General features: G+C 46.3%; 1 protein-coding gene across 3 annotated transcripts in view; it reads left to right on the top strand.

The window, feature by feature from the left end:
- Positions 1-27,805, top strand: part of LOC106562141 (CD276 antigen) — a 79,197-nt gene that overhangs the window by 46,871 nt on the left and 4,521 nt on the right. For 2 of the 3 annotated variants that reach the window (XM_014126786.1, XM_045689097.1), the window contains exons 5-7: positions 4,118-4,252; positions 10,462-10,515; positions 18,647-18,685. In XM_014126786.1, coding sequence (XP_013982261.1) covers positions 4,118-4,252; positions 10,462-10,515; positions 18,647-18,669 — 212 coding nt within the window. In that variant the 3' untranslated portion in view covers positions 18,670-18,685. The remainder of the gene's footprint in view (positions 1-4,117; positions 4,253-10,461; positions 10,516-18,646; positions 18,686-27,805) is intronic. The other variant, XM_014126787.1, reaches the window with a different exon arrangement.

Raw genomic sequence — 27,805 nt, 5'->3', positions numbered from 1 at the left:
TACTACCATTCACTCTCATAAAAAAATATATTTTTACCTTTTTATTTCGCTTCCTTTCGACACCTACACTCAAGTCGACCTGCCTGATAATATTTAAGGGCTGTAGTCCAGTCCAACCTCCAAGTCTTATCTCACTGTAATTACTGTAAAGTGATGTTTACATCAATAGACCTGTGTTTTGCTTCTATAAACTGTATGTGTTGAGTTCAGTGCAGAGCCCAGAAGTTGCACCTCTGTGGCCCCATTACTGCAGCTCTGCAGTCTCCCGACTTTCAATGATGTGACAGGCAGCCCAAAACACTCCATCCTCACCCCAGTAGAGAAGGAATGGGTGGAGGGGAAAGAGACGATAGGTAAACAGAGCCATTAGAGACAAATCTCTTTCTGAAGAAAACAAAATCACATCATCAAACAAGAGAAAAAGAAAAATATGATCCTGCAGCCCTTTGGGGCCCCAGCGCTGAAATGATAGCCGACTACGACATTTGTCTTGATCAGCCTGCCCTTAGGGATTGAGAAAATGGAGGGAGGGGTGAGAGAGAGGGAGAAGCTGAGAGCACAGCTCTGCTCTGCTTCAAAGTGCCAGACACATTCATTACTTCTCTGTCTTATTATAGCTCTATGTGGACACTTCATGCACGAATCAGAGCGTACAGCGAGCAGAGCACGGTACTACCTAACATTCATCTGTAATTTGGCCTTTGCATTTGGTATTAACACGGTTACAGTGGTCATCCTTTAAATAGCACAGAGCAAAGAGCTCTATAGAGAGACAGTGGAGCCCATCAGTCATGGTTGGCCCAAGGAACTATATACTGCTTTGTCAAAATGACAAGATGGACTATCTAGGTTTTCTCCTTTCTCTATATGACAAGTTGCTGTTGATATCGGTTTGGGCTGGAACAGAGTTTATTAGAAGCCAATCTGTAGTAACACATCCAGCACATCCACATCTGTCACATTTCAATGATGATTATGGTCCGCCCAAACACCCTTATGTTAAACATTATCAGTCCCTCTGAAAACCAATTGTTTTTGATTGAATATAGCACCAGGATTGCATCATAAGCCCTCCTAAATATATGCCAAAATATATATAGTGTATGATTCTTTATGGCATATCATACAATAGCCATGTAATGTGGTTAATCATAAATAGGATTACGTGGTTAAGCATAATCTTGCTTCCCATAATGTGTTCCAACAATCACATACGAATGAAGGCTCACATGGCCACATACTGTCAAAACATGTTTTGATTCAAACACTCAACTTACTTGGCCAAATAAAAGGTAAACAAACAGATAGGAGGTGGAATTCAGTGAAATTAACCTTTTCTGTCTTACTCAGAGAATGCCACCCCAACTTCCCCCCCCTTAGAGCTCTCCATTTCTCTGCATCCTGTCTCATCTACCATTATGACACATTCCTGGCCCTCCTCATCCACTGCAATGGACAGCAGTCCCCTCTCTCTCTCTCTCTCTCTCTCAATAGGAAAGAGGCTTCCTATTGACCTCCATCTTGGCTGTGCAATAGTGTCTCTCTGTCCTCTCCGTTTGTCCTGTGCCAAGTCCTTACAGATGCTTGGTCATTTCTCCATCCCAACGCTAGTCAATTTCGAGACTTTTTACAATTATCTTCCCAGAGTGGGTTCTCTGAAGGAGGCCAGTTTGTATTATAGCCAGCCTTCAAGCTATTTAGTGTCTCAAGCTGTTTTTCCTTCTCTACTTTATTCTGTTACATTGGAATGCCCTGGGGAAATTTGGGGACGTCTGCAGTATCTTTGTCTTGCTGACCAGATTTTTGTTGGTTTTATCTTGTCAAGAAGCCGTCTCTCACTTTGATATTTCATTGTCTCTCTAGAGTGAATTGTGTGCTAAGCTGTCTGATAGACAGTCATCCTCACAGCCGTCAGAAGAATGCTCCGCCTCTGTTTTGTTTTTTTACGTTGGCAGTGTAACTTCAGAATTACACAAATACAACATCATATTTTATTTCTATTTCTGATTAATAGGATAAAACCGAGTGATGTCATTGGGCATCATTACTCCAGATGACAGATAGTGAATGCAGCAGAAGGCATGAGGATACCTAGTGCCCACATCCTCTTTTGCAGTGCCAAGGCTGTTGGGTAGAAAAAGACAACACAAAGTACTCCAACTGCTGAGATATTTCTTCCATCTGGCCATGTTTTTAACACTCAAGTGTTTGTTAAATGGATCTCGATGAATCACCACATCTTGTTCATTTCAAATAAAGAAAATGTTCCTTAATATCCAGATGATACAAGCATGATATAAGGAGGGTGATGATGATGGTGATGATATTCTGTAATATGGTGACAATAATGATGTGGTTAGGGCACATACAGTTGAAGTCGGAAGTTTACATACACCTTAGCCAAATACATTTAAACTCAGTTTTTCACAATTCCTGACATTTAATCCGAGTAAAAATGCCCTGTTTTAGGTCAGTTAGGATCACCACTTTATTTTTAAGAATGTAAAATGTCAGAATAATAGTAGAGAGAATTATTTCTTTCAGCTTTTATTTCTTTAATCACATTCCCAGTGGGTCAGAAGTTTACATACACTTAATTAGTATTTGGTAGCATTGCCATTAAATTGTTTAACTTGGGTCAAACGTTTCGAGTAGCCTTCCACAAGCTTCCCACAATAAGTTGGGGGAATTTTGGCCCATTCCTCCTGACAGAGCTGGTGTATCTGAGTCAGGTTTGAAGGCCTCCTTGCTCGCACATGCTTCAGTTCTACCCACAAATGTTCTATAGAATTGAGGTGTGGGCTTTGTGATGGCCACTCCAATACCTTGACTTTGCTATCCTTAAGCCATTTTGCCACAACTTTGGAAGTATGCTTGGGATCATTGTCCATTTGGAGACCTATTTGCGACCAAGCTTTAACTTCTTGACTGATGTCTTGAGATGTTGCTTTAATATATCCACATCATTTTCCAGCCTTATGATGCCATCTATTTTGTGAAGTGCACCAGTCCCTCCTGCAGCAAAGCACCCCCCCCCAACATGATGCTGCCACCCCCGTGCTTCACGGTTGGGATGGTGTTCTTCGGCTTGCAAGCCTCCCCCTTTCTCCTCCAAACATAACGATGGTCATTATGGCCAAACAGTTCTATGTTTGTTTCAACAGACCAGAGGACATTTCTCCAAAAAGTACAACTTTGTCCCCATGTGCAGTTGCAAACCGTAGTTTGGCTTTTTTATGGCGGTTTTGGAGCAGTGGCTTCTTCCTTGCTGAGCGGCCTTTCAGGTTATGTCGATATAGGACTCATTTTACTGTGGATATAGATACTTTTGTACCTGTTTCCTCCAGCATCTTCATAAGGTCCTTTGCTGTTGTTCTGGGATTGATTTGCACTTTTCGCACCAAAGTACGTTCATCTCTAGGAGACAGAACTTGTCTCCTTCCTGAGCGGTATCACGGCTGCGTGGTCCCATGGTGTTTATACTTGTGTACTATTGTTTGTACAGATGAACGTGGTCTTGGCTGATTTCTTTTGATTTTCCCATGATGTCAAGCAAAGAGGCACTGAGTTTGAAGGTAGGCCTTGAAATACATCCACAGGTACACCACCAATGGACTCAAATGATGTCAATTAGCCTATCAAAAGCTTTGAAAGCCATGACATAATTTTCTGGATTTTCCTTGCTGTTTAATTAAAGGCACAGTCAACTTAGTGTATGTAAACTTCTGACCCACTGGAATTGTGATACAGTGAATTATAAGTGAAATAATCTGTCTGTAACCAATTGTTGGAAATATGACTTGTGTCATGCACCAAGTAGATGTCCTAACCGACTTGCCAAAACTATAGTTTGTTAACAAGAAATTTGTGGAGTGGTTGAAAAACGAGTTTTATTGACTCCAACCTAAGTGCATGTAATCTTCTGACATCAACTGTATGATGGTGAAATGATGGTGATGGTTATGGGAATGGTAATAGGCAGCCATAGCAGTGGTGATGATGGGGTAGTCATGGTGATGACCATGTTGAGTGCCCTCCTCTCTACTAACTGTATCTGTCTCCCTTTCTCTATCTTCCTCCCTCCCCCTTTCTCAATCTCTCTCTCCCCCTCTCCCAGGTCAGAACATGGTGTTTCCCCCGGTGGCTCTGTGGGTGACGGTGGGCCTGGCTGTGTGTCTGCTGGGTCTGCTCATCGCCCTGGCTGCAGTCTGCCGTAGGAAGATCAAGGAGAGCTGTGAGGAGGACAGAGCAGGTACCTGTCTGTCTGTCTGTCTGTCTGTCTGTCTGTCTGTCTGTCTGTCTGTCTGTCTGTCTGTCTGTCTGTCTGAACAACTGTGAGGAGGATAATGCAGGTCCACTCAACTCTGCAGTCTGTCTCAACAGCACGAACAGCTCTGTTGTCTTTCTGAACAACACTTTTCACAGGAACACACTGAGCCGTTCCATAAACACATGCAGAGACTACACTTGAACACCCATTTCAATGGAGATAGTTGGGCGCCTCTTAAGAAACAACTCCCAAAATCCCACATGAATCTTCCAAGGTTAAAGAAGGGTGTGATTGGGTGCTTTCTTTCGTCTTTGCATAAGCATAACAGTATAAAGATTAGAGAAAACATTATTAGAGCCAAAAGTGATGAAAGTGAGAGAGAAACATTGATGATATAATACTGCTGGACATTACAATAGAGATTATTATAGAGGTGTGTTTTTTATTGTTCTATTGTGTGAGGAATTGATTGAGGTGAATAATGTACACAACCCGTGGTGCTTTCAGACCCTTCTGAGGACACTAGTTCAAATGCAAAATGGCTGTCCCAATGATTTTCCCAAACCCTCAGAGTAGGCCTGCAGATGATCTGTATAATAGTGAAACTGGAGCCCAGATTTTGTGGAAGACACAGCGGGAGGAGAGTGATGGTTGCCAGGGATGACAGCAGGAGGAGGGTGGTGGTTACCAGGGATGACAGCGGGAGGAGAGTGGTGGCTACCAGGGATGACAGTGGGAGGAGAGTCGTGGTTACCAGGGATGAGAGCGGGAGGAGAGTGGTGGTTACCAGGGATGACTGCGGGAGGAGAGTGGTGGTTACCAGAGATGACAGGGGGAGGAGAGTGGTGGTTACCAGTGATGACAGTGGGAGGAGGGTGGTGGTTACCAGGGATGACAGCGGGAGGAGGGTGGTGGTTACCAGGGATGACTGCGGGTGGAGCGTGGTGGTTACCAGAGATGACAGCGGGAGGAGAGTGGTAGTTACCAGTGATGACAGCGGGAGGAGGGTGGTGGTTACCAGGGATGACAGCGGGAGGAGCGTGGTGGTTACCGGTGATGACAGCGGGAGGAGAGTGGTGGTTACCAGAGATGACAGCGGGAGGAGCGTGGTGGTTACCGGTGATGACAGCGGGAGGAGAGTGGTGGTTAGCAGTGATGACTGCGGGAGGAGCGTGGTGGTTACCAGAGATGACAGCGGGAGGAGAGTGGTAGTTACCAGTGATGACAGCGGGAGGAGGGTGGTGGTTACCAGGGATGACAGCGGGAGGAGAGTGGTGGTTACCAGAGATGACAGCGGGAGGAGCGTGGTGGTTACCGGTGATGACAGCGGGAGGAGCGTGGTGGTTACCAGTGATGACAGTGGGAGGAGAGTGGTGGTTACCAGAGATGACAGCGGGAGGAGCGTGGTGGTTACCAGTGATGACAGCGGGAGGAGAGTGGTGGTTACCAGTGATGACAGCGGGAGGAGAGTGGTGGTTACCAGAGATGACAGCGGGAGGAGAGTGGTGGTTACCAGAGATGACAGCGGGAGGAGCGTGGTGGTTACCAGGGATGACTGCGGGAGGAGAGTGGTGGTTACCAGAGATGACAGCGGGAGGAGAGTGGTGGTTACCAGTGATGACAGCGGGAGGAGCGTGGTGGTTACCAGTGATGACAGCGGGAGGAGAGTGGTGGTTACCAGAGATGACAGCGGGAGGAGCGTGGTGGTTACCAGTGATGACAGCGGGAGGAGCGTGGTGGTTACCAGAGATGACAGCGGGAGGAGAGTGGTGGTTACCATTGATGACAGTGGGATGACAGTGGTGGTTACCAGGGATGACTGCGGGAGGAGAGTGGTGGTTACCAGAGATGACAGCGGGAGGAGAGTGGTGGTTACCATTGATGACAGCGGGAGGAGCGTGGTGGTTACCAGGGATGACTGCGGGAGGAGAGTGGTGGTTACCAGAGATGACAGCGGGAGGAGAGTGGTGGTTACCAGAGATGACAGCGGGAGGAGCGTGGTGGTTACCAGTGATGACAGCGGGAGGAGCGTGGTGGTTACCAGAGATGACAGCGGGAGGAGAGTGGTGGTTACCATTGATGACAGTGGGAGGACGGTGGTGGTTACCAGGGATGACAGCGGGAGGAGAGTGGTGGTTACCAGAGATGACAGCGGGAGGAGAGTGGTTGTCACCAGTGATGACAGCGGGAGGAGAGTGGTGGTTACCAGGGATGACAGCGGGAGGAGAGTGGTGGTTGCCAGGGATGACAGCGGGAGGAGAGTGGTGGTTACCAGGGATGACAGCGGGAGGAGAGTGGTAGTTACCAGTGATGACAGCGGGAGGAGAGTGGTGGTTACCAGGGATGACAGCGGGAGGAGAGTGGTGGTTACCAGAGATGACAGGGGGCGGAGAGTGGTGGTTACCAGGGATGACAGCGGGAGGAGAGTGGTGGTTGCCAGGGATGACAGCGGGAGGAGAGTGGTGGTTACCAGGGATGACAGCGGGAGGAGAGTGGTAGTTACCAGTGATGACAGCGGGAGGAGAGTGGTGGTTACCAGGGATGACAGCGGGAGGAGAGTGGTGGTTACCAGAGATGACAGCGGGAGGAGCGTGGTGGTTACCAGGGATGACAGCGGGAGGAGAGTGGTGGTTACCAGGGATGACAGCGGGAGGAGAGTGGTGGTTACCAGGGATGACAGGGGGCGGAGAGTGGTGGTTACCAGGGATGACAGCGGGAGGAGAGTGGTGGTTACCAGTGATGACATGTTAACATGAGGTGCCAGTGTCTTGGACAGCTGGTTAAAAATCTTAACACCCAGACAGTGTTTGTATGTATATATGATTATCTGCTGCTGTGGAGAGATGCTGTGACCCCGTCTGTCTGCAGGAAGTTCATTTAGAAGAGTCTGATAATTAGCACTACTGAATAGCTGTGGACGGCTTGCAAGCAGAGTAGGGAGTGACTGAGAGAACTAAAGTTTTGAGCTGAGATGTATGGTGGGGAGCCGGTGGCCTGGCTGTAATGAGATGTGCTCCGAGTGGAGGAGACATTTAAATAAAGGTCAGCCAGTGTCTGCACTGGTCCCTGGGGTTTAAAAATATATCTGGAACTGACACACACGCACAGGCAAGAATAATTATAGCTCGATGGAACATATGAAATCAAAATGAAACGGAAAGAGAGAGGGAGAGAGTATTATAATACATTCCCAGTGTTTCCCTTATATTCATTTCATATATACTGCAAAATATAAAACATGCAAATAAAAGTATAATATATTTATTTTTCGGCCCGCTGCTGCTGAAAAGAATCCTAGGGGAAACACTGATTCTATACCATGAGCAAAAGGTCTTGTGGGGTCTCAGACCTGTTCTCCAGTAACCAGGAGGAGCAGGCTGCTCCTCCAGTAGTAGTGGAGAGAGAGGGTTGATTAACTGGCGGTGCACCACTCAGCTAAATGAGAGGTTAAGACTCATTCTGTTCCCTGTCTGTGAATGTTTCCAAGTTCTTTATGATCCCTGTTTGCCGAGTAGCACGCAGACTCGCACACCCAGATAAATTGATACCGTATGAATACAGATGTGGAGATGTGTTGAAGTGCACATTCACAGCTGTTGGAACTGCAGGAAGCAGGAAAGTGCAACCTAATTGAGGCTGTCTTATCTTTTAATGGTGTTCTTAAGGTTTGGCCAGATTGAAGTTGACGCTCTCCTCTGAAACTCTGGGTAGTGAGGGTAGAGGGTCAAAACTAGTCCAAAACAGAGTAAGCCATTTTTCTTCCCTGTCATAATGTATATGGAGCAGTGGATGTGTATCCTAACCGGGCAGAGCAGCAAGTGGGATTGGAGTCTGGGAGATGAAAGCTCAATTTATACTAGTATTTGTTGCAGTACACATCTTTCTTCCTTACTTCCTTTTTTCCTTGCTTCCCTTTTTCTTTCCTTCCTTCCTTCCTTCCTTCCTTCCTTCCTTCCTTCCTTCCTTCCTTCCTTCCTTCCTTCCTTCCTTCCTTCCTTCCTTCCTTCCTTCCTTCCTTCCTCCCTTCCTCCCTCCTCCCTCCCTTCCTTCCTTTCATCCTTCCGTCCTTTCTTGCCTAATGAATGTGTATACCATACATGTCCAACATATTCTGTAAATGGACCAGTGTACCATATTCCTGAAGCTCCTTTTACATTTAAATTAGCGTGTGATTTAATCAGACGTACCCTCGGAGTGTGTTATGTGGAGTGTGTTATGTGGAGTGTGTTATGTGGAGGTGACATGGGACGAATGGCCCTCTGATAGATGAAGGTCATCGTGGGGACATGGATGATTCAGATCACTCCCCTGGGTACAGGGAATATCTGTCTTCTGTGAGCTTCTGTCTTCCAGGTGCTTCATCCAGCTGCTGCACTCACTTTTTTTTATCCCTGCATGCGTATGGGATGTAACTAATCACTTAAATAACCTTCTTATATTGGACCTAAACTCTGAAATCCATCTCAGAGTTTTATGATGGCTTCCCCTTGCCAGAGCAGATTTCACTCAAACTCTGTGGATGGCAGCCACCATTTTGACATTGACATAGAGGCTGCCTGGTTCATCCTGGTACTGTAGAAGTGTCCCTGGAGGCTGTTCTTCCCATAGTGTCAGAGGTTGTTGCATCAGGACAGGAAGTGTTGGCTGTTAACTGAGGAGAGGCGGCTCAAGGTCTCTCACAGAACATTTACACTCCACATTCATTATTCATATTTTCTAACCAACATTTAGAGCTAGAGTGTGACGTCATAGTGCTGAGGTAAAGGGAGACTGAGAGAGAGAGAGAGAGAGAGAGAGAGAGAGAGAGAGAGAGAGAGAGAGAGACACAGAGAGAGAGAGAGAGAGAGAGACACAGAGAGAGAGAGAGACACAGAGAGAGAGAGAGAGAGACACACACACAGAGAGAGAGAGAGAGAGACAGACCGAGACAGAGAGAGAGAGAGAGACAGACAGAGAGAGAGACAGAGAGAGAGAGAGACAGAGAGAGAGAGACACACAGAGAGAGAGAGAGAGACAGAGACAGAGAGACAGAGAGAGAGAGACACAGAGAGAGAGAGAGAGAGAGACAGAGAGAGAGAGAGAGAGACAGAGAGAGAGAGAGAGAGGAGGTCGGTGATTCAATTCCCTCTGTCTTCATCACAAAAAACACAAATGCTGTAAAGGTTTCTAGTGAATGTTTGTTTAAACTAAATGTCCCTTTGGCACCAGAATTTAGAGGAGGACAGCTGCTCAAATATGTGACCTTCTCAAATGGATTCCTGTGAAATCCTCCCAGATAATCATTCTGAGGAGGGATCCAGAAATAGGTAGGTATGCCATGCGAAGAATGGGGGAAAACAACTCACTTGAAAAGCTGGAGATTTGAATGAATCACTCTGAGAAATTATAACCTGTGGGCATACACATACTGTCTGAGTGTGGTGTTTTCAAAATGCCAATACAAAATAGACTTGAATGTGGAACGGAAATGGAATAGTGTGATGTATGAAGGACTGTGGATACTACTAATATAAGCAGCATATATATTTTAAATGAAACATACCAACCTTTTTACTGCCGCAATTCTTTTTGTTATTTTGCAAGGATTTTCTCTCTCTGTCAGTCTTGTAAATTGCAGCACAGATACAAAAAAACTCAGAGACAATATTGTTGCTTTCACGTTTAATTTGGTCCAATGATCAGTTGAATCTGGGCGTGCAGTAAGTGTCTGACACTAAATGCAGACTCTCTCTCTAACACAATGGAGCTGAGGATGGTGTCAGGAAATTCAAATCAGCCGTCCTCTGTTCCTGGTCTATTTTTGGAGTGTGCGTGCGTGTGTGTAGGTGCGCTTGTGTGTATGTGTGTGTGTGCGTGAGCACGTTTGTTACTACCTCCGTGTGCCCACGCGCACGTGTGTGCCCATCACTGTGGTTTCTGTTAGCCTGGCCCAGTTGACAGTATGTTTCCAGAGAGGAGGGCCAGTGGCCGTAGCTTAATGTGATTACTGTCTTTGTGAGTGGGCCAGGCCAGGGGGGCAGCTGTGGTCCAGTGCCACATGCAGCCTCAGCCTCCGACTGAGCCGTGAAGCATGAGCACACCGTAGGTTTAAATGAGCTGCTGCCTTATGAAATCCAGAGGAACAGTGCATTGCGTGCCTGTGTCCTTTCTGTGTGTTTAATGGTCTGATGGCTTCTCTTCTCTCTCCACAGCCAAGGAGCTTGAAGAGGCCAAAGAACTGCAGGAAGATGAGCGGTCTAAGACAGGTCAGCCAAGGCACATCTGGAACAACCATCACCACATTTTTACACCATACACTTACAGGCTAATTACTCCTCAATGCATACCCCATTCTAATTCAATTTTTGTATTGAATTGCAAAGAACTTAGATGGAATGGATTTCTGCTTCATCCTGGGCAATGTCTAAATGCAGTACTAATGTTTGGTCAGTGAGCACGTTTTTCAGCACAATTGTGTGATACTACTTAATATTGCGTCCTGATTGAATTGTTTAATTAGCAAGCAGAGCAAGTTCTGTGCTCTGAGTCAAGGCCGTGGTGGATACCAGGTATAGGCCTGAACGACTCTCCCTCCAGCGTTAGTCTTTAAAGTTATTCATTTGACTCTTCTTTTAGTGTGATTGAATTATTTAGCCTCCCTGTGAACGCCACAGTTAATCCTATGTGATTTTAATAAGCCGAGAGGTGAAGGAAGGTCTCTGGGCAGAGTGGACAATGGCTCCTTTCCCTAATGCATGTCTTGTGAATGTTTCGAAGTGAACTCTGCAGCCCAGTGGCAGGAGCAACCCATAGTGGCCCCCATACCTACAGGTGCAGTACTGGCTTGGAGGAGGAAGACCTCCAAGACCCTCCACCTCAACCCACTGTTTTCTCCTGACACCTCAACAACCCCGTCACCTTTCTCTTTTCCTTGAAAGCCACACCTGTGCGGGAGGTGGTGCGCATGCGTACGGTGGTGGGCGTGAGCTGAAGAGGGGCTCAGCGGCTCATTCTTCTGCCGTCTGAGGTATCTCTTTTAAACACTCCAGACAGCAGCTTTGTTTTGCCATCTGGCTCCAATTGCGCTGACAAGGGGAGAGGTTCCTGTGTGAGACAAAGGAGCTGAAATGAAGGCCACTTTAATAAATGCAGGATGACGGGGGGAGCTGCATTTGTGTGTTATCTTAATGAGCTGTCCGGAGGAGAGCGTGCCTCCCTTTTCAAAGCCAGCCTGATTAGAACAATAACCAGTGATAACTGGGAGCCTGGGCTCATCCTGGGCTCATCCTGGGCTTCTGCATTTGGAAAGGGAGGTGTTCCCCTCACCGGGCGTTACAGCAGCTAGCTAGCAGGGTACCGCTTTACAAACAAGATGCCTGGCCTGAAATCCTTGATGTGCTTGCAGCTGGAAGAGCCAACAGCACCCATTCCCCTTTCTCTCTTTCCACATACAGTACACACACACACACACACACACTCCCCACTCCCCAACCCTCACCTCTTTTCTGAAATGAGTTTTGTAATCTGAGCATGATGCACAGTTTAGAGTTAGCTGCAGTAATCCCAGAGCAGCACACTGTTTGGAGTGGGCTGCAATCTCTCTCTTTGCCCCACTAGCCCCTGTCTGTCTCTCTGCTCTCTCTGCATCCTGGGCTCTGTGGAGTTAGCCTAGGCCCTAGAAACAGGGCACTGGCAGAGTGTGCATCGTCGTGACCCAGTTCTTTCATGAGGGAAACAACATCAGAAAGAACAATTTGAGCACCCTCCGAAAGAGGCAGAGAGAAATGAAAATGGACTCCGCTTTGTGAGGTGAATTAACCCTTCTACCTGGCTTGCAGAGACAAGGTGCCGTCAAGGTTGAAGACAAGCTAGTGTCATGCTCCATAATGCTGATACCATAGAGTGAGACCATGTCACCCATCCTCCAAGGCAACAGCTGAAAGATGGATAACAGTCGCTTGAATCGCATTAGAGCGTCAGGTGCAATAGCTCATCAACCTAAATATCTTGATGATTTTAATACACTGCACAGGAAACGGCTAGGGCAGCTGCCTCAGACTCAGTCACATCAGAGTTGGTGTATTGGTATATTCCCATAGCAGTGTTTATAATAGCCTCCACAATTCAGTGGGATAGCTGTTTAATCTCTTCAACCATGACAACTCTGAAAAGTAAAGTTCAACGACCACGTCACGAAAGGGAAAAGGCATGACCACGTTATTTATAGAGAAACTCTCACATCTCCATCTCTCACTTGTTAGGCTTACATCTTCCTCCCTTTTCTCAGGGAACCAAGATCACACATAACACATTGTTTTGTGTCCTTTCGTGAAATAGTCATATTCCCATGACCATGGGTATTAGGAGAACCACAAAGTCATGAAAAATGTCCAGCTGCAATCTACTCAGTACTACTGATGAGGAGAAGGTGAGAGGAGTCTAGAGGAGAGCCAGCCCCACCCTCTCTCCCAAGCCTCTCTCCCCAGCCCCAGCCTCTCTCCCCAGCCCCAGCCTCTCTCCCCAGCCCCACCCTCTCTCCCCAGCCCCACCCTCTCTCCCCAGCCCCACCCTCTCTCCCCAGCCCCACCCTCTCTCCCCAGCCTCTCTCCGAAGCCCCAGCCTCTCTCCCCACCCTCTCTCCCCAGCCCCACCCTCTCTCCCCAGCCCACCCTCTCTCCCCAGCCTCTCTCCCCAGCCCCACCCTCTCTCCCCAGCCTCTCTCCCGAGCCTCTCTCCCAAGCCCCACCCTCTCTCCCCAGCCCAACCCTCTCTCCCCAGCCCCACCCCCACCCTCTCTCCCCAGGCTCTCTCCCCAGCCTCTCTCCCCAGCCTCTCTCCCCAGCCTCTCACCCCAGCCTCTCTCCCAAGCCCCAGCCTCTCTCCCCAGCCCCACCCTCTCTCCCCAGCCCCACCCTCTCTCCCCAGCCCCACCCTCTTTCCCCAGCCCCACCCTCTCTCCCCAGCCCCACCCTCTCTCCCCAGCCTCTCTCCCCAACCCCAGCCTCTCTCCCTAGTCCCAGTCTCTCTCTCCAGCCCCACCCTCTCTCCCCAGCCTCTCTCCCCACCCTCTCTCCCCAGCCCCACCCTCTCTCCCCACCCTCTCTCCCCAGGCTCTCTCCCCAGCCTCTCTCCCCAGCCCCAGCCTCTCTCCCCAGCCCCACCCTCCCTCCCCAGCCCCACCCTCTCTCCCCAGCCCCACCCTCTCTCCCCAGCCCCACCCTCTCTCCCCAGCCCCAGCCTCTCTCCCCAGCCCCACCCTCTCTCCCCAGCCCCAGCCCCACCCCTCTCTCCCTAGTCCCACCCTCTCTCCCCAGCCCCACCCTCTCTCCTCAGCCCCAACCTCTCTCCCCAGCCCCACCCTCTTTCCCCAGCCCCACCCTCTCTCCCCAGCCCCACCCTCTCTCCCCAGCCTCTCTCCCCAACCCCAGCCTCTCTCCCTAGTCCCAGTCTCTCTCTCCAGCCCCACCCTCTCTCCCCAGCCTCTCTCCCCACCCTCTCTCCCCAGCCCCACCCTCTCTCCCCACCCTCTCTCCCCAGGCTCTCTCCCCAGCCTCTCTCCCCAGCCCCAGCCTCTCTCCCCAGCCCCACCCTCCCTCCCCAGCCCCACCCTCTCTCCCCAGCCCCACCCTCTCTCCCCAGCCCCACCCTCTCTCCCCAGCCCCACCCTCTCTCCCCAGCCCCAGCTTCTCTCCCCAGCCTCTCTCCCCAGCCTCTCTCCCCAGCCCCAGCCTCTCTCCCCAGCACCACCCTCTCTCCCCAGCCCCACCCTCTCTCCCCAGCCCCACCCTCTCTCCCCAGCCCCACACTCTCTCCCCAGCCTCTCTCCCCAACCCCAGCCTCTCTCCCTAGTCCCAGACTCTCTCCCCAGCCCCAGCCTCTCTCCCCACCCTCTCACCCCAGTGTCAGCCTCTCTCCCCAGCCTCTCTCCCCAGCCACAGTCAAGCCTGACAGGCCTCTTTACACAGCCACTGCAGCCAGTGAAGTCTGCGGTGCTCCTCTTCTCATGTGCTGTCCCAGTGTGTCACATAATACTGCTTAAAGATATGTAAATACAGTCGTTATGATTCCTTCATTAGTGGATGTGGGCCACAGAAGAACTTTAGGAGAGCTAATTAACAGACGTCCCTGTGCTCTACGGCTAAGTGTTCCTCTGCATAACTCGTATGCTTCTGCTTGTGTTCCTAGTATAGTACAGTACCCTCCTTCCTCAAGAGGGACTTTACTTCAACACTATCAAACTGCACCCTGAGAATGGGGTTTTGGTGTAAAAAGCCAATTGCATCAGAATGAGGACTGTAATATTCAGGCATGTTCATGTTCTGTTCTACTTTCACGCATAATTTGTGGGTGGGACCTTTCCTATAATCAAAACACATGAGAAGACCAGCACCTGTCTCTGCTAATTGTGTCCCTACAATGTTGGATATTTCATTGGCTTTTCATATATTACCGTACTACTTGGCCAGATCCTGTTAGGTAGTGTGTTGCTAGAAGGTGTCCCTCTCTCCTCTTTGAACTGTTAATGGGGTGTGCTTTGCGTACTGAGCAGGGTTTAGCCTCTTCTCAAGGGTTATCTGTTGGTCCGGGAAGAGAAGGCCAGCAGATCTTTGTCACAATATGAGAGAGATAGTGGAGGGATAGCTGCTCCTAAATCATGTGGAATAATGAGCGCTGTCAGACCTAATGAAAGCAGTCAGCAGCATTCTGCATCACAACAACATGGAGGCCCATTGAGGTCACGTAGCACTGAGCAGAATATTAGATAAAGTCATTGCAAAGAGCTTGCAGGACGGATGTGTCTCTGGGAGAAGAGGTATACTGTACACCCAGGGTCAGGGCCCTCCATTAGTCGAGCAGGGTTTAGGGGACAGCAACAAGCATTCCCAGGATGAATTCCTGTACATAAACGTCATCTGTCCCCCCCTTCCCTGTCGTGTGACCCGTACCCCTGCAGCCCAGTGAAGCCCCCATGGGGGGAGGCGACATGTCGTCAATCCATCTCACTCCCCTGATCTGCCTCCCCTTCGTGTTCCAGGGCGCGCCACGCGTCGGTTCCACATGAGCACTCCGCTGCAGTGGCTAATTAAATAAAGCACTGTGCCCTCTGCTTCCTGTTAGCCTGGGCAAGGTTGGTGCTCACACACACACACACACACACACACACACACACACACACACACACACACACACACACACACACACACACAGAGGAGAGGAGAGAGGGAGGGACAGGGGGGTGGGGGTTAAAGAGAGAGACAACCGTTAGATTGTAATCCCGCCTCATTCGTTCATTTGGGAGAGTCATGATAAGGTTGGGTAAATACTGTAAACTAATGTGAGAGCCTCCAGAGTGGTCTGATGTTTTGGACCTATAACCCCACAGATAGGGCTGTGGCGTTCATGAAATTTTGTCAGCCGGTTATTGTCATGCAAAAAAAATGCTGGTCTCACGGTAATTTGACCGCTAATGAACATAAACACGTTTAGCTTCTCCAGGCCTCCATGCATCCAAGCCACTGATGCGTGCTTTTGGAACATCTAAACTCAGCAAAAAAAGAAACGGCCCTTTTTCAGGACCCTGTCTTTCAAAGATAATTCGTAAAAATCCACAGATCTTCATTGTAAAGGGTTCAAACACTGTTTCCCATGCTTGTTCAATGAACCATAAACAATTAATGAACGTGCACCTGTGGAACGGTCATTAAGACAGTAACAGCTTACAGATGGTAGGCAATTAAGGTCACAGTTATGAAAACGTAGGATACTAAAGAGGCCTTTCTACTGACTCTGAAAAACACCAAAAGAAAGATGCCGAGGGTCCCTGCTCATCTGCATGAACGTGCCTTGGGCATGCTGCAAGCAGGCATGAGGACTGCAGATGTGGCCAGGGCAATAAATTGCAATGTACGTACTGTGAGACACCTAAGACAGCGCTACAGGGAGACAGGACGGACAGCTGATTGTCCTCGCAGTGGCAGACCACGTGTAACAACACCTGCACAGGATCGGTAGATCCGAACATCACACCTGCGGGACTGAGTTACACCAGGAATGCACAATCCCTCCATCAGTGCTCAGACTGTCCGCAATAGGCTAAGAGAGGCTGGACTGAGGGCTTGTAGGCCTGCTGTAAGGCAGGTCCTTACCAGACATCACCAGTAACAATGTTGCCTATGGGCACAAACCCACCGTCGCTGGACCAGACAGGACTGGCAAAAAGTGCTAGGGGGTGATGGTCGGGGGTGATGGTCGGATTTGCATTTATGGTCGAAGAAATGAGCGTTACACTGGGACCTGTTGGATCAGAGGGTGAAGGTGAGGGCTAGGGCCATTCCCCCCAGAAATGTCCGGGAACTTGCAGGTGCCTTGTTGGAAGAGTGGGATAACATCTCACAGGATAACATCACCCCCCCCCCCCTTTGTTCAGGGACACATTATTCCATTTATGTTAGTCACATGCCTGTGGAACTTGTTCAGTTTATGTCTCAGTTGTTGAATCTTATGTTCATACAAATATTTACACATGTTAAGTTTGCTGAAAATAAACGCAGTTGACAGTGAGAGGACATTTTTGCTGAGTTTACATGGAAAAAAATATTTAAAAAAAATGTAATATACACCATCACAATAATTCTGTTGTTTATTTTAGGCATGTCTAAAGAAACATTATGATATGAAGACATTTTATTTCAGAAGAACAGAATATGAGTTTTCCTACTGTATGTTATCCTATCTATGCCATAGGCTGTAGGCTTGTTCATTTAGCTACAAGATATGCTTATAAGTCCTGTGCCCTTATTTTATATTATATGATTTTATAGTAAGAATAATATAATTGAACTTTGCTGAATCAAATTGAAAGGATATTTATCCCATTCCGGAGCGAGTGCGCATATGAAGGGGCTATGTTGGGCGTAAAAGTGATTTGAAACAGGTCAGATACACAAGATTTAGAGTTATATGGCAACTTTAGTTGTGAATGATACAAACCTTAGAATGTCTTAGAAATCAAAATTATGCGACTGGCTATAGGCTATTGATGTTTGAGAAGGTAGTAAAAGAAATCTTGCGCTCTGTTCCTTTCCTCAGGCTTCACATGCTGTTCACTATTCTCAATTTAATCTCGTCTTTACTAATATGCAACATTTGTTTTGATTTAGAAAGGCCCATTATTAAATGGGTAGGAACAGGGACAGAGGGAAAAAGACAGGTCATCCATATGCACTCTAATAATGAATGGAGGCCGCTTTCCTGCTGGTTCGTTTTTCAGGCTACTCTGGTTATTTCACTCCAAGCATCAATCACTGTTTGAGGAGCATGCAGGTGATATTCCACCCAAACTCTGTATGCCATGGGCTCTCCAACCCTGTTCCTACAGCTACCAAGTGTTTCATTTGGGATACCTAGTGAAATCTGGAACATCGATAGTAACATGTATTCACACCGAAACCTATTTCATTAAACTGTTGACAGCCCCTCTCTCTGCGTGAAAGTAATGAAGGAGAGAGGAGGAGGTGGAAATGCACGGTGGTGAGATATGCTGTAGCTAAAGGTAATGTGTCAGCCTATTAATTATGAAAATATAGGCTTAGCCGCCCTGCTCAATCAATTTACCAACCTCATTGCCTAGGCCTATAAGTTCTTTCCCAGACTCATGGATATAAAGTTTGGAGTGTAGCATAAGGTAAACAGTCCATCCAGTGTGCATAGTAATGCAGTCCACTCTCAAAGGTGATTACTAGAAACGGCAAATCATTCTTTTAATTTCGTTTTTTTTTAGGGGGGTGGTGTTGGGCTCACAAGCCAATGCGTATGCATAAACTCGAATATGCATATTGGTGTTTTGAATGAATCATCACCTTACAAACCATTTCATTGTGTTAGGCTTTGAAACAACATCCACAATGACCATGTTTTCCACTCAGTTTCAACCTGTTGTTGAACTTTTTTCTTCAAATGTATCAATCACAGTGAGGTGAGTTTTAAAAGCACATACTGTTTGATGTGTTTGATGTGATTTTCTATTTCATTTGCATTAATGTCAGAGTGGTTAGAGGGACAATAGAGCCCTGAGTACCAGGCCATTAGCGACCTGATGGTCATTAGTGAGTTGTGTACTACTAATGCATGTCCAGAGTGCATAAGAGGAGATTACTGTGACTCAACGGTCACGTGGCTCATGTGTGGCGGTAATACAGTCACCGCAACAGCCCTACCAGCAGATTACAAAGATGGTATGAAGGCTGGCTACATACATGTTCACATCTCATGCTACTGGGAACCACTTTCAGCTGCAAATAGCCAACAGTACTACTGTACAATGTTGTATTGTTCTATCATCCTAATTGTCTTACTGGCATTACGAAGCTCATATTTCTCTGTTGTTCTCTCTTTCAGCCATGACCCCCCTGAAAAGCTAAAGCCAATAGAACACAGGTAAGAATCACATAATATGACATTACACATCCTTCATGTGTGTGTGTGTGTGCGTGTCCGTGTGTGCGCGTTTGTGTGTGTCATGTCATGTTGTCTTCGCATTTCATTTTCAGTAAGTGCTCTCGAGGCCCCAAGGTCTGCAGAGGCTGTGGGTAACTGCTTCTGTAATGAGCCTCAGGCTGCATTAATTCTGTGAAGGACAATCAGGAATTTGGGAATGTCTTGGGTCATTGGTTGCTATGACAAATGTATTTCTGTGCAATGTCATTAGAAGTGGGTTTTGAATATTCCAGCTCCTTCCTAACCCCCCTTAAAGTCCAATTAATGTTAAAGGCCCAGTGCCGTCAAACACATGATTTTCCTCAATTATAGCATGTTATGATTTGATATTGAGATAAAAAAAAAACGGCCGCATTAGACCTTTAATCATTGGAGCGATGACTCATTAAGTTGCCAGCACCAGGTGTGTTTGTGTGTCTCTGTGGGAGACGGGAGTGACACCAGAATTACAGGAGGAGGTTAAAAAAAGACAGGCTGGTTGTAAAGTGAGAAGCATCAACTTTCTCTCTCTCGTTCTCTCTCTCGCTCGTTCTCTCTCTCTCTCTCTCCCAGCCAGACAAACACGTAGGTGTTGATAATAGTCTCCGTCACCTCAACAAGTCACTCTATTTATAATCTGTTTCTTACAGTGTATTTGCTCCCTTTAGTGGATTTGACTACGGCAATCTTTTGCTCACGGTATTTATTTAACATGTAAAAAAAAATTGACTGCATAAATCATTTAGAGGGATGATGCTTGTCGGCTCAGCCCACCGACCTACAGTACACTTCCTTCAGGGTTGGGGAGTAACTGATGATTACATGTAATCAGTTACATGTAATCTGATTACAATTTTTTTTACTCTAAACAGTAATCAGATTACAGATACTTTTGAAAAACTAGATGATTACTTATTGGAATATGTTAAAATCCAGAAAGGATGTTTGCGAGAGAATTTTTTTTAAAATCATTATGACACCTTTCTGTGTTATGACATTCAATTCAGCATTGAGAAAATACGCAAAATACGTTTTTTCTCTGACTACAAGTCAGAGACCACCAAATGCATTTGATAGATCCTGTTTGCCTTCTTGTAATGTATCTTAAGGGGAAAGTAATCCAAAAGTAACTGAAAGTAATCCGATTATACTACTGAGTTTGGCTAATCCAAAATGTACTTTACTGATTACCATTTTGGACAGGTAAATAGTAACTGTAACGGGTTACATTTAGAAAGTAACCTACCAAACCCTGTCTGCCATGTAGCCATATGGCTTGCTCAAAAAGCAAGCCACTAAATAGCTAGCTATCTAACTATTGGAGAAATATCTCTGACGTTCAGTCTCTAGTATTCAGCTTACTATCTGAAGAGGATGTACAGTATGGTTGCCTACCATGCAGCTGTGTAACGACACTGTCTAGAGAGACTTTTGTAGTGTTTGGATGGTGTGGTGTGTTCCCTCTCCCAGAACAGCCCAGTATACTCTATCTATCTATCTATCTATCTATCTATCTATCTATCTATCTATCTATCTATCTATCTATCTATCTATCTATCTATCTATCTATCTATCTATCTATCTATCTATCTATCTATCTATCTATCTATCTATCTATCTATCTATCTATCTATCTATCTATCTATCTATCTATCTGTCTGTCTGTCTGTCTGTCTGTCTGTCTGTCTGTCTGTCTGTCTGTCTGTCTGTCTGTCTGTCTGTCTGTCTGTCTGTCTGTCTGTCTGTCTGTCTGTCTGTCTGTCTGTCTGTCTGTCTGTCTGTCTGTCTGTCTGTCTGTCTGTCTGTCTGTCTGTCTGTCTGTCTGTCTGTCTGTCTGTCTGTCTGTCTGTCTGTCTGTCTGTCTGTCTGTCTGTCTGTCGTGAGGGTCAGGTGGACCATGCACAGACAGCAGCAGTAATGCAGTGGCAGACTGTGAGGCCTCATCCATCACCCAGTGACTGGAGCCTGGCCTCTGAGGCCCCTGGTCTGCTGCCTGTCTGGAGAGAGGGATGGGCTGGCCCATCGGCAGGCCAAGCATTGGGAGGCTGTGTCAGGCTCCGCCTCACTCCCCTGGTCCGACCCTTCCTACCTAGGCCTGGGGGAGAGGACTGCCCAGGCCAGGAAGCCCAGGTTGGGAACCGTGCTGTGGCTATTTTAGGAAAGCTTCACTAGCTGACAGAGGGAGGTTAAAGCCGTGAAGGCCAAGCACATTTTTGTCACCACAGCTTTTTCATCAAATCTATATTTTCCTCTTTCATTATGACGAGCATGTTTGATATTGCTCGTGGATATTTTTAGAGGCGTTTCAGAAGCTTTCCATCAATTTTGACCAGACAAAGATTGAACCCGTCACATTAAAGGAAGCAGTGTGGGAGCCTCCTCTTTATTTTCCTTCCATCCATAAAATAGCTGGATTTCATAAGGCAGGTTTAGGGGTTCTAGACATGGATGTGTTAATAAGAGGATGGGGTAGTTTCCCTATAATTCTATTCATCCCATTTGGAGAATAATCATGAGGGCCAGCTGGAGTGAAGGAGCTGACACTGCATTTCACCACCACACTTTGTCAACTCACACATATTATGTTACTATGCAAATTGTACAGATGTTTCTCTTTCTGTAATAACGCAAAGTTATTTGGTGTCAAGAGAGTGATATCAATATCTTTATTGTGCGTTTATATACGGTCACAGTATGTTTTTATTATACAGTGATTGGATCAAGTCATAAAAATATAATTTGCTGAGAGGGTCAACCATGATGATAGAGGGTGGAGGAACTCATTTCCTCTAACTACCCCAAATAAAGTAGAGGCACCAAGAGTCAATGTCTGAGTCCAAAATGGCACCCTATTTCCTATAGAATCCTATAAGCCCTGCTCAAAAGTAGGGCACTATATAGGGGATAGGGTGCCATTTGAGCCACTGTCTGGGAGGTTATCTGTCATTACTACGCCCTGACCTTCACGTTCAGTCCTAACACTGTCGCAGGCCAAGATCCTGTAAACCATATTCTCCTGCTGAATCACCACCAATCAATTATTTTAATATGTCTGTGGACATTTTTTTTTATCGATTACCTCATTTATGCAGAGTGCAGCATGTCTTATTAAATAACAGAAGTTCAGTGCATCTGATTATCTTGTTTTAGTGTCATGGGACGTTTTGTTTTCATAAAACCTTTTACCTTCTTGATATATCTGTTTATAAGTGATCCATTATTGTTTTCTATTCTTATGTTTCATACAACAACTGCAGGCCACTGGGTATGCAATTCACTCACTTTGCGTGTCCATACTGTGTTCACATCCAGAGCTGTTGCCATGGTTAATAATTAGCCGTAGTGAGTGCTCGCTGAAACATTGAACAATGGTGAAGCATCTCCTGTAATTCCTCACAGAGGACTGTATGTCCTTGAGGGAAGTGTCATTCATAGTGGAGGACTCTCACCTTGTCTGCCAGTTGGCTTTTACCTGAAAGGCTAATAGACAGCCCGATTGCGTTTGTTATCGGCTATAGGATGGTGAGATATGCAGTATAAACGTGTACGTTTGACACAATTTAATGATCCACGTTAATCAGGAGGACATATTACTCCAAATGAGTCATGCAAAGAGAACCTCCGAATCCCATTGTACTGGGAGCTGCAGCACACATGCCCTGATATTATATCTGCCAATGGAAGGAGGAGGTATTGTCAAGGCCAGACACAAAGAGAATAAAGGAAATCCTGTGTGAATGTGAGAGAGGAGAGGCAGAGAGACAGATATGGCCTAGTCATCCAGCAACAGCCAGTACCACAATTGGATTCCAATGAGAGAGTAGATATTAATACGTCTAATAGGACAGGCCCTATAGGTACAATTAGCTCTAGATAATGGCCCTCTCCACCCTCTTTTCTACTAGAGCTCTAAAATATTGATTTTAATTTTCCCCTGTATATCCACTTAAACTCTGGACTGTCATTCTAAGAATCTATCTCATTGTTATGTTTTACAGTGTTGGCCGAAGGGCTTATTCTGTCTCTGTCCTGTTTTAGCGAGCAGAGACGACACATCACTTTGAGGAGCCCCACTCTTCTCTTTTTTAGAAGAATGAGGAAGAGATAACTGGAAGAAATAAAGTGAGATATAAAAATGGGAAATTGTTCCTAGAGCATTTAAGGTATAGCTGCTGTGCCGTGGCTTGTCGTTGAGAGAGAGACACCGAGAGCAAGAGAGCTGGCGTGAGGTGAGGAATAAGCTCCGCCTGGCGTGTCTTTGGGACCTTTGGGTGTTTCTGGGGAGAGGGCAGGCGCCAGGCGGCGACGCGGCTCCTCAGGTTACTGTTGTCTCAGCGCCGCGGCGAGGCTCGTCTGATTTTGATGATGTCAGACAGGACACTTACGCTGGGCTAGAGCTCTCCCGGGAGGTGTTGGCTGTGTGCATTATTTAGCTTATTGTCTCAGCCATTTATCAGGATAATGAGTCTGCAGCCATATAATACTGTACTGTACAGAAGCACCAGCTACTGGAAGATGAGGAAAAGCCAATAAAGAGATGTGCAAAAAAACTGCATCATATTGATATTGGGTGATGGTCTAGGATGGATAGTTTTGCTGCTCAGAATATCACTGACTGCATAGTATTTTGTAGCTTTGCTTGGGGAGGTTTGGCGCAGAGCCATACGCATCAGAATAGTGCAGTGAAAAATAAAATATAAGGACCAAAGTTGCTGGGCTGGCTGCACTTGTTTTTGTTTTTACCTTAATAACGATTTTCATGACAAGAAACTGGTAATATCAGTGTGCAGTGGCAGGCAGTGGGAGTGTGGGGACTGAATCACTGATCAATGACAGCTAATGAACACGGCAGGAGTTCTGCTCTGTTTGCCTCTCGACAGAGAGCCCCGCTCCTCTGAGAGCTATTTTTCTTCTATTTTGCACCAAAAAAATACAGGAGGCTTCATTGAAGCCAACTGCCTCTGGGCTCAATTAACTAGCATAGATTACTCATAATCCAGATGAGAGCCTGGGTATGTAATACACAGCATGGAGACCACTCACCTTCCCTCCTCCCTCCCTACAACCCACTGCCTTGGGGCCCCTTGACAGTTCAGTGCGGTGGGCTGCGGTATGCATGCAGCGGCACATATATACATTACATATAGAGCGTCTCAGGTGATCTATGGATCCTCAAGGCTGTTTATCACTCCATCATGGTGACATGGTACTGAGTCATGTGCAGTCAACACATCACAGAGCTCTGGTGTCACCTGGCTGTCAGCAACACTTAATATACCTGGCTCAGGGTCTTTGTCGCTGCTGCTGTCCTGATGCCCCTGGCCTGGCATGACTGTCCAATCCCCCTGCATTACATGGATGGAGAGACACTCCTCCAGAGCATTCATCATGTCCTCTATCACCCCCGCCGGGGCAGAGGGCCGGGAGCCTGGCGCCTGCACTGTTGTCTCTTCTCTCATTGGCCACATGAGTTGTCCAACTGGGGTTGGGACTTTTATAGAGGCCTCCACTGGCATACAGTACACAGTAGCACACACCTTCAGACTTGTTTACACCTTTTACAAATGTCATCTCAAATATGAGCTGGTAACATTGTGTTGAAACACTGTTCTTTTAAATTGACTAAATGAATTACATACTGCTAAACTATTGTCAGAAAAGGAAAGGTGTATGTTGAGAACATCAAGAGAATTACAGAAGGTAGAAATGTAAATACAGAGAAGTTAGCATACCCAAATGGGAATAGGCACAAATATGCTGGATTTGCAGACGGTAAGGCTGCGTTTACACAGTCAGCCCAATTGTTATATTTTTTCCACTAATTGGTCTTTTGACCAATCACATCAGATCTTTTCACATCAGATCTTTTTCAGAGCTGATCTGATTGGTCAAAATACCAATTACTGAAAAAAGATCAGAATTGGGTTGCCTGTGTAAACACAGCCTAAGATGTCTTTTTATGTGAGTCGCTGTTATAAATCTCAGTGAGAAAATACATGGCTCCAAATGGAAGGCGTCTGGGCTGAAAGATGTGTAACACTGTGTTGACAAACTGGTCTTAGTGCCTCAATGCTGTTGAACAAGATTTCATAATGAGAAACTATTCTAGAACTGAGGACTAACGATTTACAAGAAATCAAGGGCATAACATTTTTTGCCATTAAAAGCCCTCTGAATTCCAGTTCTAGAAGGTTTCAAAAGGAGCACCTTCCTCAACCTAGACACTGTGACTGTTTAAATGAATGAGCTCTCATGAATTCTGTCACTCAGCCACAGTGATGACAGTGCAATTAATGATTATTCGACCCGACGCAGGCTTAAAACAACTTCCTGTCATGGAAATCATAATACAATCTCTGTCTTTCCGTTGGCGGAAATATCTGGATTGACCTGTGTTAATTAAAGATAAAATCCTTGGTGAGGGCGATAGATGTGTCTGTCAGAGAGTGTGCTGCTGTCTCTGTCTGTATCTGTGCAGTGATGTGGATGACATATTAGATGAGAGGGAGCAGAGTGACCAGCCAGCAGCAGACCAGCAGCTGCAGAACAGTATAGTAGCCTAAAAAATTCACGAACATTGATTCGCCACCAATTACTAGCTGCACAGGATCCAAGGCTCACTATATACTACATTTTTAACAAAGGAACATGTTTTGAAAACCTTGTAATTATACTACAGCAATGAGAGCAGACCATTAAATTACATGGATGGAGAGAAAATTTGGAACATAGAATGGGGTCGCATTTAATTGTAGAGCTCCTAGTTAGTCCCCAGAACACCATCAGTCCACTGAGTGGGAATGGGATGATGACATGAAAGTGACCTCATTATTCCACCACAGACCAAATCAATAAATCATAATAGCCCATGGTCCCTTGTGATGTCATCACAGACGCACAGCTTGATATTCATCATACAGATGATGATTATAACACTGAGGAAGAAGGGGATGAATGGTTTGCATGTTGCTTTGCCAGGCGGCCAAGTTTCCCAGTGTAAACACAGAGCGATCTGCGACTCTTTTCTTTTCTCCCTCTCCTCTCTCTTCTTCTGACTCTGAATCACTCCGCCTTTGGGGCTTACCACAGGAGTCTCTACAAACAAGGCTTTGTACTGGAGTGGAGAATCAAGATTAATGCACTTCCACAGCTAAGGCTGCTCTAGGAGAAAGAAGCCTGATAATTAACACCAGGGGGGCTTGGAGGAAATTGGAGGGGGGAAATCACACCACATAATAAAAATATGGGGAAAGGTACATATGACATTTATGTGGCGTGTGTGTGATGTATGACGCTGCATTGAGGTGACAGTCACTGAAGCTGTGACTGTGACGTCTCAGAGGGTATGACGGAATGGTTTTCTCCGAGTATTATTTTTCATTGTCATGTCTGTAATAATTCATTGTGGTGTGCTTGCCACCACCAATGTTATAATGCATATACCACATGCATTTATACAAATGATACAAATTAAGTGTTCAATAAATTAAGTAGATAAGACCTAGGTAGAGCATCTTTATAAGGACTCTGTGTATTTCATAATGCCTTATGGGTAACCTGTCTTACCTTGTCAGTTTTAAGTTCTCTCCAAAGCTGCGTAGGCTGCATATTGACTTCTGAAAACGTCTGTTTTGATGTCAGCATCCCCCACCTGGAGTTGTTCTCTGATAATGACTCAGATTGTTGTCATTTACGTCAATGTCTGAAAACCGTGTGCCCGTGGCTCCCTGTACAGGGTTCTCCAAATATATAAATAAGTGGTGGAAGGTTACCAAGGAAGAGAATGAAATATGGCACTTCCATTTCAATGCAAATGAGGACTGAAATGAGTGCAGTGTGGATTTACAGTGGTTCATTGGAATGAACCCCGGCACTCTGCGGCTCTAAAGGAACAGTCTCCTATAACCTGAGTAAATTAGTGTGCAATCCCCTGCACTGGCTGTAAATGAAACTGTCCGTCAGCATGCAGCGTCTCAACCTGCTGAGAAAAAGTGGGATGGAATGGTTCTGTCCTCCTGATGTCTGTCTGCTGGAGCTCTTGGATAGAGCGAAGTTTGGATAGTCTGTGTTAACTTCCCAGTCTATTTAGTCAGGAGTCTGACGTGAAGATATGAGGGTTTTTTTAGTGTATCTGTGTCGCATATACAGTTGAAGTCGGAAGTTGTTCTTGTTAACAAACTATAGTTTTGGCAAGTCGGTTAGGACATCTACTTTGTGCATGACACAAGTCATTTTTCCAACAATTGTTTACAGACATATTACTTCACTTAAAATTCACTGTATCACAATTCCAGTGGGTCAGAAGTTTACATACACTAAGTTGACTGTGACTTTAAACAGCTTGGAAAATTCCAGAAAATTATGTCATGGCTTTAGAAGCTTCTGATAGGCTAATTGACATAATTTGAGTCAATTCGAGGTGGTCCTGTGGATGTATTTCAAGGCCTACTTTCAAACTCAGTGCCTCTTTGCTTGACATCATGTGAAAATCAAAAGAAATCAGCCAAGACCTCAGAAAAACAATTGTAGACCTCCACAAGTCTGGTTCATCCCTGGGAGCAATTTCCAAACGCCTGAAGGTACCACTTTCGTCTGTACAAACAATAGTACGCAAGTATAAACACCATGGGACCACGCAGCCGTGATACCGCTCAGGAAGGAGATGCGCTCTGTCTCCTAGAGATGAACGTACTTTGGTGCGAAAAGTGCAAATCAATCCCAGAACAACAGCAAAGAACCAAGTGAAGATGCTGGAGGAAACAGGTACAAAAGTATCTATATCCACAGTAAAACGAGTCCTATATCGACATAACCTGAAAGGCCGCTCAGCTAGGAAGAAGCCACTGCTCCAAAACCACCATAAAAAAGCCAGACTACGGTTTACAACTGCACATGGGGACAAAGATCGTACTTTTTGGAGAAATGTCCTCTGGTCTGATGAAACAAAAATAGGACTGTTTGGCCATAATGACCATCATTATGTTTGGAGGAAAAAGGGGGAGGCTTGCAAACCGAAGAACACCATCCCAACCGTGAAGCACGGGGATGGCAGCATGTTGTGGGGGTGCTTTGCTGTAGGAG

This window comes from Salmo salar, chromosome ssa11 (genome assembly GCF_905237065.1).
Source record: "Salmo salar chromosome ssa11, Ssal_v3.1, whole genome shotgun sequence".
In the NCBI taxonomy this organism is placed as follows: Eukaryota; Metazoa; Chordata; class Actinopteri; order Salmoniformes; family Salmonidae; genus Salmo; species Salmo salar.
Note: the sequence above shows the minus strand (reverse complement) of the source record. Positions and strands in the feature narration are given on the sequence as shown.